This window comes from Gouania willdenowi, chromosome 16 (assembly GCF_900634775.1).
Source record: "Gouania willdenowi chromosome 16, fGouWil2.1, whole genome shotgun sequence".
Lineage (NCBI taxonomy): Eukaryota > Metazoa > Chordata > Actinopteri > Blenniiformes > Gobiesocidae > Gouania > Gouania willdenowi.
Genome location: NC_041059.1, coordinates 38,248,785 through 38,264,035, shown reverse-complemented (window position 1 = coordinate 38,264,035; position 15,251 = coordinate 38,248,785). Strand labels below are relative to the sequence as shown.

The window sequence follows — 15,251 nt, the reverse complement described above, 5'->3', positions numbered from 1 at the left end:
ATTCTCATCCCTCCTTGTCCAAGCTCCTCCCCTACAACCATTAAGTCTGCTATAATGCAGATACCTTTGTCTGACCAGAGAGAATGCAGAATCTAAAATGCCAGGAGGAAAGTCTGGATTTAGATAAATGTGGGGTAAGAGTAGAAAGACAGTCTTCCTGAGCTTCTATCTTCCTAATGGCTCTCCGTACCTTCAAAGTGTTCAGGAGGAGGGAATTGCCCTTCACTCTTTCTCACCCATTCCCAAAGATACTACAAGCCAGTTGGTAGTATTTAATATTGGGCAAAGCCAGACCACCATCTTCAACTCGGAGCTGTAGCTTCTGTAGTTTCAATCTAGCTTGTTTATTCTATCACAAAAAGGAAGTAAAAGAACTGTTTAGAATAGAAAACGATTTTCTAGTCAGAAGAACTGGGATCACTTGAAAAACATAAAGCAGCCGAGGGAGTATGTTCATTTTAAAATGAAAATCTGAAGGACAGGCTGGTGGGGCTTATACATTTAAGTAAGAGACGGTGTCTCCAAAAAGTTTCCCCATTATCATAACATAACGTTTTAAGTTGTCACTCTTGACCTCAACTTCAGTAAGTGGCAAGGCTTTATGAACAAGAATAGAAACACCTCTACTCCATGAAGTAAAGGACGTAAAAAAGATCTGGCCAACCCAATCTCCTTTTAACTTGAGGTGTTCCTCATCGCTTAAGTGAGACTCCTGAATAAAAGCTATATGAACTTTTTCCCTCTTCAAATAATTTAAGACTTTCTTTCGCTTTATAGGGCTCTGGAACCCGTGAACATTCCATGACCACAGTTTAATTGTTGCGTTATCAACCATTGTCAAGTGTTGCTGTATAGGACTGATGTATGCCTGAATTAGACACAGAGATGAAACATTTCAAATATAGAGTTATTGTAGGGAGAAAATAATGACAAAGATGAACATAGAACAAAAAAAAAACAAAAACATACATTAACAACAATAATAATAAAAAATAATAGAGATAAAAAAAAATTATTAATATTAATAAAATAGATAAATAAAAAAAATAAACAATTCATTAATTAATTAATTAAAAAAATAATAAAATAAAATTAAGTGTATGAAGTTTAGTCTATAAAAAAGCGGACCATATGGCGTTGGTTCAGAACAATGTTTTTAGAAGATAGTGGAATAGAAAAGTTAAGCAATCCAGCCATATTCAGAAGATAACTCACTGCAAAATATGAGGCAGCTGTAAACAGCAGCTTGTTTTCAAGCATGGAGACAGGAGGTAAACACCGCGCCAGCCCGGTTAGAAAAAAAAAAAAAAAAAAACATGCATGAACAAGGCTGTTTACAAAAATTAACTGTTAGAGGAGGATCCAGACCCCGATGGTTGTGCCGATGCAATCGTTTCCTTGTAGAACCTTTCTGCTCATTCCGGTGTGTTAAATATGTGCCTCTCGTTGTTCAACGTGAGACCATAGCGGATATCGGCGGCACAAAGCTTCTGTTTAACGGTAGCAAAGGCTGCTCTCTGCTTTGCGACGTCCACCGTAAAGTCCGGAAAGATGCGCACCTGGTCCCCGCGGAAGATCAGGGGAGCCTTCTCCCGTGCTAGATGGGGTAATTGTTGTTTGGCTTGGAAGTGGTGAACCTTGACCATCATTGGGCGCGGAGGAGATCCCGGTTTGGGCTTTGGAGCCAAGGATCGGTGGGCTATGTCCAGCAGTGGGGAATACTTGGAGCTTTCAACACCCAACAGTTCAGTAAAAAAGTCAGCCATGAATGAGGTTACCTGTGGTCCCTCCGCACCCTCCATAATCCCAAAGATTCTCAGGTTCTGACACCTATCGCTTGATTCTAAGTCCTCCGTTTTGGCCACCAGGGCCGTGTTGCTTTTTTTCAGTGCGTCACATTTAGCTTCGAGCTCGGTGACTCTGTTGTCCATATCTTGAAGTGACGTTTCCACATCGGTGAATCAACAGTGGATTGCAGAGTATACATGGAAGACCGGGTCTCATTCCTAAACGACTCTATAAGCTTAGCAACGGAGGAGAGAGAGGGTTCTTCAAGGCCTTCGTCATTGCCATTACCCTCATCGGTGGTCCGTGCTGGCCGGCTCTTCTCCGCTCGTTCATGCCGATAACTACCCTTTCCCGTCATCCCGCATACTTAAATCATAAAAACGCGGGCAGAATTGTATATATGCAGGATCTGGTCAGGACGCGTCTACTCCCTATCCATGGTCAACAGCGCCCCCGTACTTGGTGTCTTTAAACAGCTCTCTGGTCTTGGCTATGGTGGAGGTTGGAGTCTGACTGAAGGTGTAGACAGGTGTATTTTATACAGATAACCAGTTCAAACAGGTGCCATTAATACAGGTAACGAGTGGAGGATAGAAGAGCTTCTTAAAGAAGTAATAACAGGTCTGTGAGCCAGAATTCTTGCTTGTTTGTAGGTGCTAAATACTTATTTTACACAATAATTAACAAATAAATTCTTTTAAAACCATACAATGTGATTTCCTCATTTTTTCCCCACATTCTGTCTCTCACAGTAGAAGTCTACCTATGACGATTTTTAAGCGGGACCACTTGCACAATAGATAGCTGCCAAATACTTTTTTGCTTGATTGTATAATATACATTTTTAACAATACATACATGACATATACATGTACAATTGTCTTAAAATTATCGGAATAGGGAATCGTTAGGAATCACAATTGAAATGAGGAATCGGAATCGTTCAAATTCAAATGAGGCCCAACCCTAGTGGGGGGTGAAAGTAACTACTAACTTTTACTTTGAGTACTGTTTAATTGAGATACTTGAACTTGAGTATTTTATGTATGACTTACTTGGACTTGAGTAGGATAAATCAGTACTCTTTACACCTTTGCTGATGTGCTCACATCTTCCTCCCAGTGTTGATTTTAAGGCGCTTTTGTGGTGTGTCTAATAAAGTGGCTGTAAATAAAACACACAGAACAACAGCTGCAGAGTATTGACTTTATTATTGAGTTTAAGGCCACTGTGACTCAGAGCGATGAGCTGAGTCACTCAAACACTTACTAAGCACAAAAAGACACATCAGATGAATTGAAAGGACTTCAATTGTCAAATGATTCAGTTTGACTCCAATCCAGTGAATCAGCTCAACCTGAATCCACTCAACTCCAAACGACTCAAACCAAATGACCTCAATCCTCTCACTTTGACCTTAGTCAAAGTAAATCACATTCCTTGAACCGATTAACTCAATTCAACTCAAATGACTTGATTCGACTTGATTATTTTTTTTATTTACTTGATTCAAGTGTCTTTAATCAGATTACAATCAAACAACTCAATTGAAATGGACTTTTTGGATTTAAATCAACTTAACTGAGTTGAATTGACTAATGAAATGACTCAAATCAAATGATAGGCATCGACTCAAATTACTTTTAATTGACTTTGGTAGAATTGAATCAACTCTTTGGATTGACTCAACTCAAACTAGCTCAAAGGACTCGAATGACAATAAATCGCAATCAACTCAATCAGAGTCAAACTGATTTAAATCAAACAGTTCAAACTCCTCTAAATCGACTCACTGGAGTCGACTCCACTCCAGGAAGAATCACTGAGCTAATAATGAACTGCTCACAGATCGAATCCTGCGTTTGAGGCCAAACGTTTCTGTTAGAAAGATCAACCCAAGTCTTAGAAACTCTACAAAAACAGACATTTCAGTTTTATATGAGAACATAAAAAAAGAAAAAGGCAAATTTATCCTTAGATTTTGACTTATTTGCTCAGTTACAGCAAAGAAGGAAGATGATATTAAATAAGATTCTAAATGTAATCAAAGTGAACAAAAACTGTCCTTCATTTGTGTCCGTCAGCGCAGGATGAAAAACAAAACCAAATGAGGAAAACGCAGACGTGGAGCAAAGGATTTGAAGACTCGCTTCAAATGACTCAAATTCACTCAAAGCAAATGTGTTGAATTCCCTCAAACTGGCTTTGTTTAAATTGAGTCAAATCTTTTTTTTTCTTGACTGTTTATGGAGCTGCTAACAGAAAATATTAAAACGGTCATCTAAACTGATCCAAAGGTTGCTTTTCAAAATAAATGAAAAGAGAAGTTGATGTGGACTCAGCCCGTCCAAGGAACCGCAAACTGACGGGGGTCAAAGGTCGTGGATACGACTCAAGTAGAGATGAACCGAATAATAAACGGAGGTCTTCCCACACCGAGGAGAGTTTGTCACTAAGCCCCGCCCCTGCCCACAGAAGCCTCAGGAGCAGAGTCAGGATTTACACAAACTTTGATATATTTGATCCACTTTGTGTTGCTTTCATTTCTATCCATGATGTTGGATCCAGTCCCATGCTGTCAGTACGACTCCTCAGTGTGTGCACAGAGCACTCGGCTCAAAAACCTCCAGCACTTTAAGGCCTCGTGTGGTTTTAACCAGCAAAACAAACTCATAGAGTCCAACTTTACCCTCACCGGAAGAACAACATGAGCGTTCCTGCCTTTAAACTCCGCCCCCAAGGAGGAACTACACCTTTACACCTTCTGTGTGGCTGACATGGCGGCGGCTTTAGGCGGTGGTGGAGGAGGAGGGGGGAGTCCGGCCTCGGTGCCGATGTCCACGGTGATGTTTGTGTAGAGAGGATGATATTCCCGGGAGATGACTCGATATTCCACAGTGTTCATCCCGTCCTGTTTCCACGTCTGACGCGTCTTGGCCAACATATTGAACCTGGAACAGAGAAGTTTAATGTCTTTGTTGGAAATGTCATCCTAACGTACTACTCACACTACCGTACATAAATGTACTACTCACACTAACTTAGTACTCGCACTAACGTACTACTCATCCTAACTTAGTACTCATACTACCGTACTACTCAAACTAATGTACTACGCACGATTGTAGTACTCATGCTAACGTACTGCTCATACTAAAGCTGACGTCTAAATTAGTATGTAGTGCGTTCACATGAGATAGTATGAAAAGATTGAATAAGTGAGAAATACCCAGATGTATACTATATGGGGACATTTTTTTTTTTTTTTTTTTTTTTTCTTTCTTTTTTTTTTTCTTTTTTTACCTTGTCTGCACATGCTTTCGAAGGTTAACACTACAAGAAGTGCAATCTTTTGACAGCAATGCATATTTTATTATTGCAATTAAATAAATTTATTTATTTCATTGCATAATTGTGACCGTCACCAGCCCTCCCTAGGGAAGGGTAAGAAATACTTTATTAAAGGGAGGATGTAAAAAAGAGAGGGCAGTGTTACACCAAGGTGAGGGGTTGGAGGGGGGTGGGGAAGTTAACAGGGAAGAGGGATACAAGATAGGATATGGAATGGGTGAGGAATAGTTTTAAGTGATGCGATGTGAAATTGTGGTTGTGTATATTGTGTTTATTGTTGTGTTGTCAAGCCAGTTTGGTGACCAGTGTGTGGTTTAGGAATAATGGTGGTGGCTGTGAACAGAGGAAGAGGTGAGTGGAAATTCCATAAAACAGGTATTTGGGAACAACGTGTCTAAGGTTGAGCCCAGTATGAGTGTTATCCCACAGCCCAAGGCCAGTGCATCCATGACAAATGTATTTCCAAGTACCGCCACTGCAAAACCCAAGAGCCGCCCCCGGGCCCGAAGAAGCAGTCAGGCCAGCAGCAAGAGCAGGCAGCCTAAGGGCCCCCGGCGACCACCCCACGGCCAAGCAGTCCCCCGAACGCCCCCAAGATCCCAAGCCGAGAGGCAGCCATCGCCCCCCCATACACACCCGAGAAAGCCCCAAGGAGCCAAGGACCCAGCGCACCACGCCACCGATCCCACCCCCAACCCCCAGACCCCCCACCCCATCGACCACCCCACCCCCCCACCCCACCCCCGCGCCTAACCCCCCGAGGGGAGGGCCCAGAGAACTCCCTGCCCGAGGCCCCAGCGGAGGAGCCGAAGCCCACACCCAGCAGACGACCAGAACCGCGCCGAACAGGCAGCCAGTGGGCACCCGCCGGCGAGCCCAGAGCCAGCAGGGGCCCGACCCCAGGCCAGAAGGACCCGGAACGGATGCAGCACCAGGAGCAGCCCGCCCAGGGAGGACGACCACACCCCAAGCCGCATAAGGCACCAGGGGGCCGCTGGGAGTCTCCTCGCCGGCCCCCAGGCACCCCAACCTAGCCCCCCACGGCGCCCCAGATCACCCTTCACTGATGCCGCCCGCGCCACGAGCTTCAGTTCTTTTTTTTTTTTTTAAAGCCAGGGCCCCCTCCAAGGGCCAAGCCAGACCGCCCCGCCGGGATGTGGCCCCCTATTCCGGCCCCCGACACCCTACCTCACGGGGCACTGCCCAAGCAGGGGCCGTACCAGTAGGTACGCAAGGGCGCGGCACGCGCCACCCGCCCCGAAAGACCCCCGCCAGGACCGGCCCGGCTAGCAGGCCAAGCACCCCGGGCCCCAGGAGCACCCCCCGGGACCAGGACCCCCCAAGGGCAAGCCCCCGGGCCAAGCCCCCCGGGACGCATCCCCCACCCCCGCCCGGGACACGGCCCAGCAGGACCGCACAGCCCCGGACAGCCCACGGCCAGCAGCCCAGGGCCCGCCGCCCCCCGGACAGCGCCAGCCACGGAGCAGCGCCCCCCGCCGGCCCGCGAGCAACCGGCGATCCCCACCGCGGGGACGGAGGCACCCCAATGGCACATATCAAGTGCGGGACAGCAGCCCCCAGCCAAAGATGCCCCGGACCCACCCACCAGTCCGCAAACGGCAGGATAGACCCACCAGGCGGCCGACAGCAACCTCCACCACCGGAACAGCTAGCGCCGCCCCCCAGTAAACAGCATCACCCCGAGGCGCCAAGCAACCCCGCCCCAACCCCGGCGAGGACACCAGCACCCCCCCAGCACACCCATCCCCCAAACCGGCGAGGCAGGCCGCCCCGGGCCCGCACACCGCGGGGCCCGCCCCCAAGGCCACCAGGAGACAAAGCAAGCACCAAGCCACACCCAAGGGGGAGAGGCACCCCCGCGCCCCACCCGGCCGACACAGCCCGGAAAGACCCCGCAAGGAGAGACCCCGGCAAAGCCCCCCCGAGACCCACCGCCACGCCCGACCGCACCATCTTGATGTGCTTTTACTCTATGCAGTGGCCCAGCCATCAACAGAGGGGCCAGGCCCCCACCGGAGAGGCCCAAATATGTGTACCAACCCACCACCCTGTTATGGTGCCTCTCCATTCCCCAATGGAGAGGCACTTCCCGATCCCCTGTGTGAATGTGTGTGTTTGGTGAATGTATGGGGTGTAATTAAAAGAAGGGGGATGGAGGGGAGCGGTGCTCCCCCTCCAGCCTCTGTGGATTTATGTGTATGTGGTGTAATAGGCCGGAGGGTGTAAATGATGATACACCCTCCGGGGGGTGACATGTTGAGATGCGATTAAAATTGGAGGGATTAGTAGGGCAACTAGAGGTGGGAGGGCCGCCCCCACGCCACTACATAGTAACACAGGTGGTGGCCCCCTCCACCCCCAGCCCCACCATCCAGCCCCCCAAGGGTTGGGTATTGGTGTGTGGTGCATTTTGTGAGTGAGCCAGACCAGCTGGGAGTGGGGTGAAGTGAACATGTAGGAGGCCTGTCCAGTGTGAGCCGGCCACGCGAGAGGGTAGATGGCGCAGACGGGCAAGTGGCACTACGGGCCCCGGAACAGCACAGCCGGAGACCCCCCCCCACGGCACCCCCCCAGACCGCGCCGGCCCCGCGGAGCACGGCGACACCCCCCACCCCCGGGCACAGCCAGGCACCAACAACATCCCCCGGCGCCCCAGGGGGCGACCCCCGCCGCCCGCCGGCCCGGAGCAACGCCACCCCGCCACCAAGGGGAGCGGCCGAGCAGGGGGGAGGCCCATGCCCGCACCAGGGCCAGCACAGGCCCACCCGGCGCCACGATACAACACTCTCCACCGGGAGGCGGCCCCGGCCCCCCCGACGAGAGAGGACGCCATCCACCGCCAAGCAGGGCCATCCCGCCAGCCACGGACCGGCAAGCCAGAGTACCGAAGCACCCCCAGCCCGGAACCTGCCCCCCCACACCAACGGCGCCAATAGAGCCCCCCCCCCCCCACGGAGGCAATCCCCGACGACCCACGCACCGGCACGAGACACCCCCCCGACGCCAGCACACCCCAAACAACAGCGGGCCCAAGGCCACCAGCCCCGCCCCGCCCAAGGCTGCGCAGCGCCGCCACGAGCCGCGGCCGGTCCCCGGGCAGATGGCCGGAGAGCACCTCCCCGGACACGTAGCCCAAGGATCCGCCCCCGGGGCACCCCCGCCCCGGAATCGCGCCCACGGCGCCCGGTGCACCCAGCCAGCAGACCAGCCAATCCCAACGCGGATCCACCGGGCCAGGAACCACGCGCCGCGCCCCCGCACACCCGCCCAATACGACCCCCGGGGAGGCCCCATAGCACCCCTCACCCCACCCCCTAGCCATAACGTCCACACCCCGGCCATTGCGGTCGTACAAAAAGCCCCCGAGGGGGCCCCGCCTGGCTCGTCGCGCAAGCGACATCCCTAGCAAAGGTGCGCCCCAGGGAGCCAAGCCAAGGACCCGCAAGGGCCGACGGAGCAACCCACAGCCACACCCCGCCACCCAGCAACCCAGGAGGCAATCGCCGACCCCGGGCAGCAGCCACCCCCAAAGCTACCCCCACCCCGGATCCCCCCGGACCGGAGCCAAGGACCCCACCACCCCAGGCCCCCCAACGAGACCACCCCCCAGCCAACCCACCCGGCACGGCACCGCCCGTCCCCCAGGCGGGAGCCACAGCCCCCCCACCAGTGCCCCAGGCCAACGGGAGCCCCCCAAACCCAACCCCACAGGATGGCGGGCGCAAGAGCAAAGGAGGAGGAGGGGGGGAGGACGAGACAGGGGGACAGGGAGCAAGGGGAAGGAGCGGCAGGGGAGCACGCAGGGCCCCAGCCCCAGAGACCAACCAGATGCGCATGCAAGGGGCAACGGCGCCAAATCAAACAGCCCCGGGACCCCGTGAACACCCAGAAGGAATGCACACCCGTGCTGAGGCAACAAGGCACCCCGGCAACCCACCCCAGCCATCCTGACCAAGACCACCCCAGAGGCCCAAGGCGGCCCCGGCCTACAGTTGGGCTAGTGCGTTAGTAAAGAGTGGTGCTGGCAGTCGCTTGCAGGCTAGATCATCAGGCTTTTAAAAATTTAGATTTAATGCAATTAAAAAAGGAGTCCAACGCTCCTCAAAGCACGTTATTTTTTTTTGTTTTCTGAGAGCAGACATCTTTTCCATGGAAATAAATTCTGTGAGGAGATTTTGCCATTGGTTTATGTTTAAGGATTTTTTGTCTTTCCAATTTAGTAATATTGTTTTTTTTGCTATGGCTAGTGCCGCAAGGATTGATTGTGATTGGTTTGTTGGAGGTTGAAGCATTGTCAGGTCTCCAATCAAACAAAGATTTGGAGATAAAGGAATTCTGTAGTCCAAAATGGAGGACAGTTTTTCAGTGATTAGAATCCAAAAGTGTTGAACTGGGGAGCAAAGCCATAAGGCATGTAAATAGGAATCCGCTGTATTCTGGGTGCACTGAGAGCAGATGTCTGTTGCTGAGAAGCCCATTTTATGCATTTTCTGTTGGGTAATGTGGGATCTGTGGAGGACCTTGTATTGAATTAGCTGAAGGTTTGTGTTTTTTGTCATCTTAAAAGTATTACAACAAATTTCTGCCCAGAAATCAGTGCTCGGGGTGATTGAGAGTTCGGCCTCCCACTTCGCGATTGGTAAGTAATTACAGTTAGTGTTCGAAAGCGCTCTGTATATTTTTGAGAGTTTTTTTTGATTTTGTTGAGATTTTTTTCATATATATAGCCAGTTCTGGAGGTTGTAACGTAGTTAAGTCTAGTGGAGTGGTTTTCTTTATTGTCTCTGTTACTTGTAAGTACTGTAGAAAGTTACTTTTATTTATATCGAATGCTTGGGTTAGATTGTTATATGACCTGATCTTGTCATTTTCAAAAAGGTCTTGGAGATGAGTGATTCCACTCTCTTCCCATGTCTTCAGATAGAGTGGTGTTTTTTTATTTTTAAAGTCGGGGTTGTGCCAGATTGGAGAGAGTATACTAGTTTTTAATTGGCCATTTGTGATGTCCAGGGCTTTCCACCATGCAGTCAGTGTGGAGGCAATTAGTGGGTTTTTAAAGCAGTTGTGATGTTTGAGGGTCGCAGTGATAAAAGGGAGATCAGAGAGTTTAATGTGTTTGCAGTCTAACTGTTCTATTTCTAGCCAGGTGTTGTAGTATTCTTTTGGATTTAGCCATTCTGTTAAATATAGTATTTGGTTTGCTAAGTAATAATGCATGAAATTAGGGGCTTCTAAACCACCCTCGTCTTTGTTTTTTTGAAGGGTAGAAAGGCTTATTTTAGGTTTTTTATTTCTAGTATAGAATTTTGTAGTTGTAGAATCTAATCTTTGAAACCATTGTTTTGGTGGTTTTAGTGGTATCATTGAGAACAAGTAGTTTATTTTTGGTAAGATTTTCATTTTAACTGAGGCTATCCTGCCAAGTAGTGAGATGGGGAGATTGTTCCATCTCCGCAGATCTTCTGTGACTTTGTCCAACATCGGATCATGATTTAGTTTAATTAATTCATTTAAGTTTGGTGATATATTTAAGCCTAGATATTTAATTGTATTTGTGGTGGAGGGGTGTTGTGGATTTTGGTGTGCAGGATTCCAAGAGTTTTTTGTCAAAGGGAGGATTGATGATTTTGTCCAGTTAATGGAATAGTCTGATAATTTAGAGAAGCTGTTTATTAGATTAAATACTTCCTCTAAAGAGGATTGCGGTTCTTCCATATAGAGTAAAATGTCATCCGCGTAGAGATTAATTTTGTGTTCTGAGATGGATGAGTGGATTCCTTTAATAACAGAGTTCTGACGTACAGCTGCTGCGAGAGGTTCAACGAATATTGCAAAAAGCAAAGGTGAGAGTGGACAGCCTTGTCTGGTTCCCCTCTGCAGTGTGAAGCTTTGGGATGTTATTTTGTTTGTGGTTACTGAGGCCTTAGGTTTATTGTACAGGGTGGAGATCCATTGTATGAATGATTCTCCGAAGCCAAATTTGCCAAGGACAGTTAGGAGGAATGACCAGTTTACTCTATCAAATGCTTTTTCTGCATCGAGTGACAAGATTATTGTTTTCTTTTTAGAGTTCTGTGCCATGTTGATCACATTAAACAGTCTTCTCACATTGTCTGTGGAGTGTCTATTTTTAATAAAACCTGTCTGGTCTTGGTGTATAATTGACTGTACTACTTTCTCTAACCTGGATGTGAGTGCTTTGGAAATAATTTTTAAGTCTGTGTTAATAAGTGAGATGGGACGATAGCTTGAGGGTAATATGGGGTTTTTGTCTGGTTTAAGTAACAATTTAATGTTCGCTGTATTCATGTGACCTCCTACATGCCCTTTATTTTTGATCTCTGTTACTACTCTGAAAAATAGTGGAGCCAGCATTGACCAGAAATGTTTAAGGAATTCAGCAGGGAACCCATCTGGACCTGGTGCTTTGCCTGTTGACATGCTATCTAAAGCATTTTGTAATTCTTGTAAGGTTAATGGTGAGTCTAAGGTGGTTTTCTGATCTATAGTGAGCTGTGGTAGGTTTAGTTTATTAAGAAAGGTTTTAATATCTTCAGGGTCAGGGTTTAAATTTGATGAGTATAAGTTTTGATAATAATCATGAAAGATGTTATTAATGTCCTGAGGTAAGTTTAAAGTTTGACCTGCGTTATCAGAAATTGCTGCTATAAAGGAATTTTCTTTACTATGTTTGAGCTGATTTGCTAAATATTTGCCTGATTTATTATTGTAGTCAAAGTTTTTGTATCGTAATTGTTGCAAAATGAAGTCGGTTTTTTTAGATAAGATGATATTCAGATTAAGTTTTGTACTTTGGAGTTTTTCCCATAAAAGTTCAGAAGGGTTAGCTGCGTATTGGGGACATTTTTTAAGTGTGCACGATGGGTGTCCGGGGTAAGGGTGGCTCTGAGGCGGCGCTTGCATCCTGGGTCGCTGGGTGTTGCTGTGGGTTGCTGCGTCGGCCCGTCTGGGCGCTTTGACTTTGTTACCTGGGGCGCACCTTTGCAGGAGATGTCGCTAGCGCAATGGATCGGGTCGGGCCCCCTCCAGGGCTCACTTGGAGAACCATGTGCTATGGGGCTTTCTTCGCGGGGTCTCTCCGGGCGGTGTTGGCCTAGCGGGGCATGGGGGTGCTTCTTCCCCTCGGGTGTGGTTTGGTGCCCTCCTGCTATCTACGGACCTGTGGATGGGTCCGGGGTGCCCTTGGCAGGGGGCTGTTGTTCCACATCGAGTGTGTGCCATTGGAGTGCCTCCTTCCCACGGTGGCAGCTGCCGGTCGCTCGCGGGCAGGTGGGGAGAATTGCCCAGTGGCTTGCGCTGTCCCATGGGGCCTGGGGCTGCTGTCCTTGCGCAGTCTGGTGCTGTGCGGTCTTGCTGGACTGTGGGCGGTTCGAGGGCTGGGTTGAGGGGGGAGCCCCCCGGGGGGCCTTGGGGGTTCCCAATACTCTGGGGGTCCAGCCGAGGGTCTTCCAGGGTGGGTGGCGCGGGCCATGGTCTTGCATGACTGCAGGTGCAGCGTGGGGTGGCCCCTGCTTGGGCAGTGCCCTGTGGTGCTGCCCGCGGCGCAAAGCCGGCGTGTAACTTTAGCAACTAACTCAGGCTCATCTCGCGGCGACAACGATAAAAGGTGATCTGGAGTGCTCTGGGGGCTGGCGTGTGACATGCAGCATCCCCTTTTTCCCCTAGGTGTCTGGGGATGTGGTCGTCAACCTTGGGCGGGCTGCACCCGGTGCTGCTGCTATTCCTGGTACTGTTTAGCGCAGCTCTGGCCGTCTGCTGTGTGTGGGCATTGGCTCCTCTGCTGGGGGCTCCCCTCGGGAGGTTGGGTGTGGGGGTGGATATTGGCGGGGAGCCTTGGGGTTAGGGTTGATGGTGGGGTGCGCTGGGTCCTGGATGTGGGGGGTGGTGGCTGCCTCTCGGCTTCGGGTCTTAGGGGCCTCTGGGGGGTTGCTCGGCCGTGGGGGGTGGCCGGAGGCTCATTGGCCCACACTATTTTTGCTGGCCTGGCTGCGTCTTCGGGCCCGGGGCAGCACTTGGTTTTGCAACAGCGGTTCTTGCACATACATTGGTCTATGATGTACTGGCATGCCTTAGGCTGTGGGATAAAACTCGGACTGAGCTTAACCTTAGACACGTTGATCCCAAATACCTGTTTTAGGTATTAACACTCACTCCTTCCCTCTGTCAACAGCCACCACCATTATACCTAAGCTTCATACTTGTCACCAGATTGGCTTGATTACACAACACAAAAAGCACAATATGCAGAACTACAACTTCACATCTCACTTTAAAATAATCAACTCTTCCCCACCCTTTACAATTCTCAAATTCTCCCTGTTCCCTTCCCTCTCCCCCTAATCTCTGAAATGTCAGCATGAATGTGTTTACGTAAGTTTTTATGGATCAAATGGGTACATATTATTCTACTCCGTTACTTTCTTACTTAAAATGTTTTATGAACTATCAAAGGTGGAGAATCAACCAATCAATCAGATATTTAGCCTCAGTGTACTTTAGGTGTTTGTCATAGATTTGAAATGCATCCTGGGAAATTTGGATGCTTATTTTATCGGGAACGCTCATCATCCTAATAATATATAGTAAACAGTATATCATCGAGTGTGTAGTACGTTAGAATACGTTTGACACTAGCAGCGTTTTCTCATCGAACAGGAAGTGAGTCACCTCTTTGGGTTTACATCGTTTCCTTTGTCCAGCTTGTGTTTGATCATTTTGTAGCGTCCCACCTTCAGAGACGGACGACTGATGGACATCCCGGCCAGAGAGACTCTGTGGAGATACACACAGGACCATGCTTGTCATGTTGTTAAACGTCAGTTGTTTCCTTATTGTGTGACTGTAATTGAGCCATTGATGGCTAATCAATGTGTGTGTGTGTGTGTGTGTCTGACCTGACTCCGATGTCATCGTCCTCGCCCCCCCACCCCCAGTAGTTGTTGGGGAATCCGTTCATCTTCAGGTAATGCAGCGGACTCAGCGCAGACACACCTCCAAAGTACATCTTGTACGGAAGCCTGAGAAGGTCAAAAAGGTTCTTCAGCTGAAGGTTTGACCAGCTCTAACCACCAGGGGGCGCACAGCACCTGCTGTCGTGCTCCATATGATCCAGGTTACATGTTGGTGTATCATTTGAGATAGTGATCATTAAAACTGGTGACACATCACTGCACATTAATTAATACTCCTTGTTCGGTCACAATCCAATAAAACCAATAACTTTTGCAACATTACTAAAAAATGCAATAAAGAAAATATGTGCACCATTTTATTAAACAAAACACATTAAAAAGACTTTATAGAAGTTTTTTACACCTTGGAGAGGTAAACTATGGAGAGCTGCCATTTTAGACAGAATATGACGCAGGTTCGTTGCTTCCTGTTGGCTGTTGCTAGGCAACAGTGGCTCGTCAGTCACGTTTCTGAACAATGGTTGCTATAACAAGAAAAATCCTGCAGAAACATTTATTTTGTCTCTCTAAACCAAATAATGACACTATGTCAAAGGTATCCAGACGTTGGCTCCATAATATAAATACAGGATACACACTTAAAACGTTTATGTTCAGACCAAATCTGGTGATATGTGAGGACCACTTCAAGCCGATCTGCTATGAGAGGGACCTGTAGGCGAAGCTAAAAGGCTAAGCTAATGGGCACAAAGCCAAAGTTAAGTCTGAAATCAGACGCAGTGCGACAGAATTCCTTCACAGAAAGTCCTTCAATGCAGTTTGTAAATGTACTTATTCAGAGCACTACTACGTTTCTTCTTACAGGGGATACTACAGGGGGTAGGGATGTAACGATTAATCGTAAGGCAGTTAAAAATCGATTCATAGGTATCACGGTTGATATCGATTTTCTGAAAATTGAATCGCAGTACTTTTTTTAACCAGCTATCCACAAGTGTAGGCGGCGGGCGGAGTCTGCTAATACTTTCTTTCTGGCTGCCTTCTACTCTTAAATATGTTAATAAATGATTCATTACCCCTTTAGCACCGAAAGAATATCTGTAATATCACTTGAATATCTGTAAAAGTTACGTTTTTCTATTAGCTCTGTCTGCTAGC

General features: G+C 48.5%; 1 protein-coding gene across 1 annotated transcript in view; it reads right to left on the bottom strand.

Annotated features, from left to right (window-relative positions):
- Positions 1–2,980: 2,980 nt before the first annotated feature.
- The window catches only part of LOC114477615 (beta-1,4-galactosyltransferase 3-like), a 60,529-nt gene continuing 48,258 nt past the window's right edge, over positions 2,981–15,251 (bottom strand). The window contains exons 5-7 of the mRNA XM_028470039.1: positions 14,076–14,198; positions 13,849–13,953; positions 2,981–4,739 (exon numbers count right to left, since the gene is read on the bottom strand). Of these exons, the coding sequence (XP_028325840.1) occupies positions 4,544–4,739; positions 13,849–13,953; positions 14,076–14,198 (424 nt within the window). The 3' untranslated portion in view covers positions 2,981–4,543. The remainder of the gene's footprint in view (positions 4,740–13,848; positions 13,954–14,075; positions 14,199–15,251) is intronic.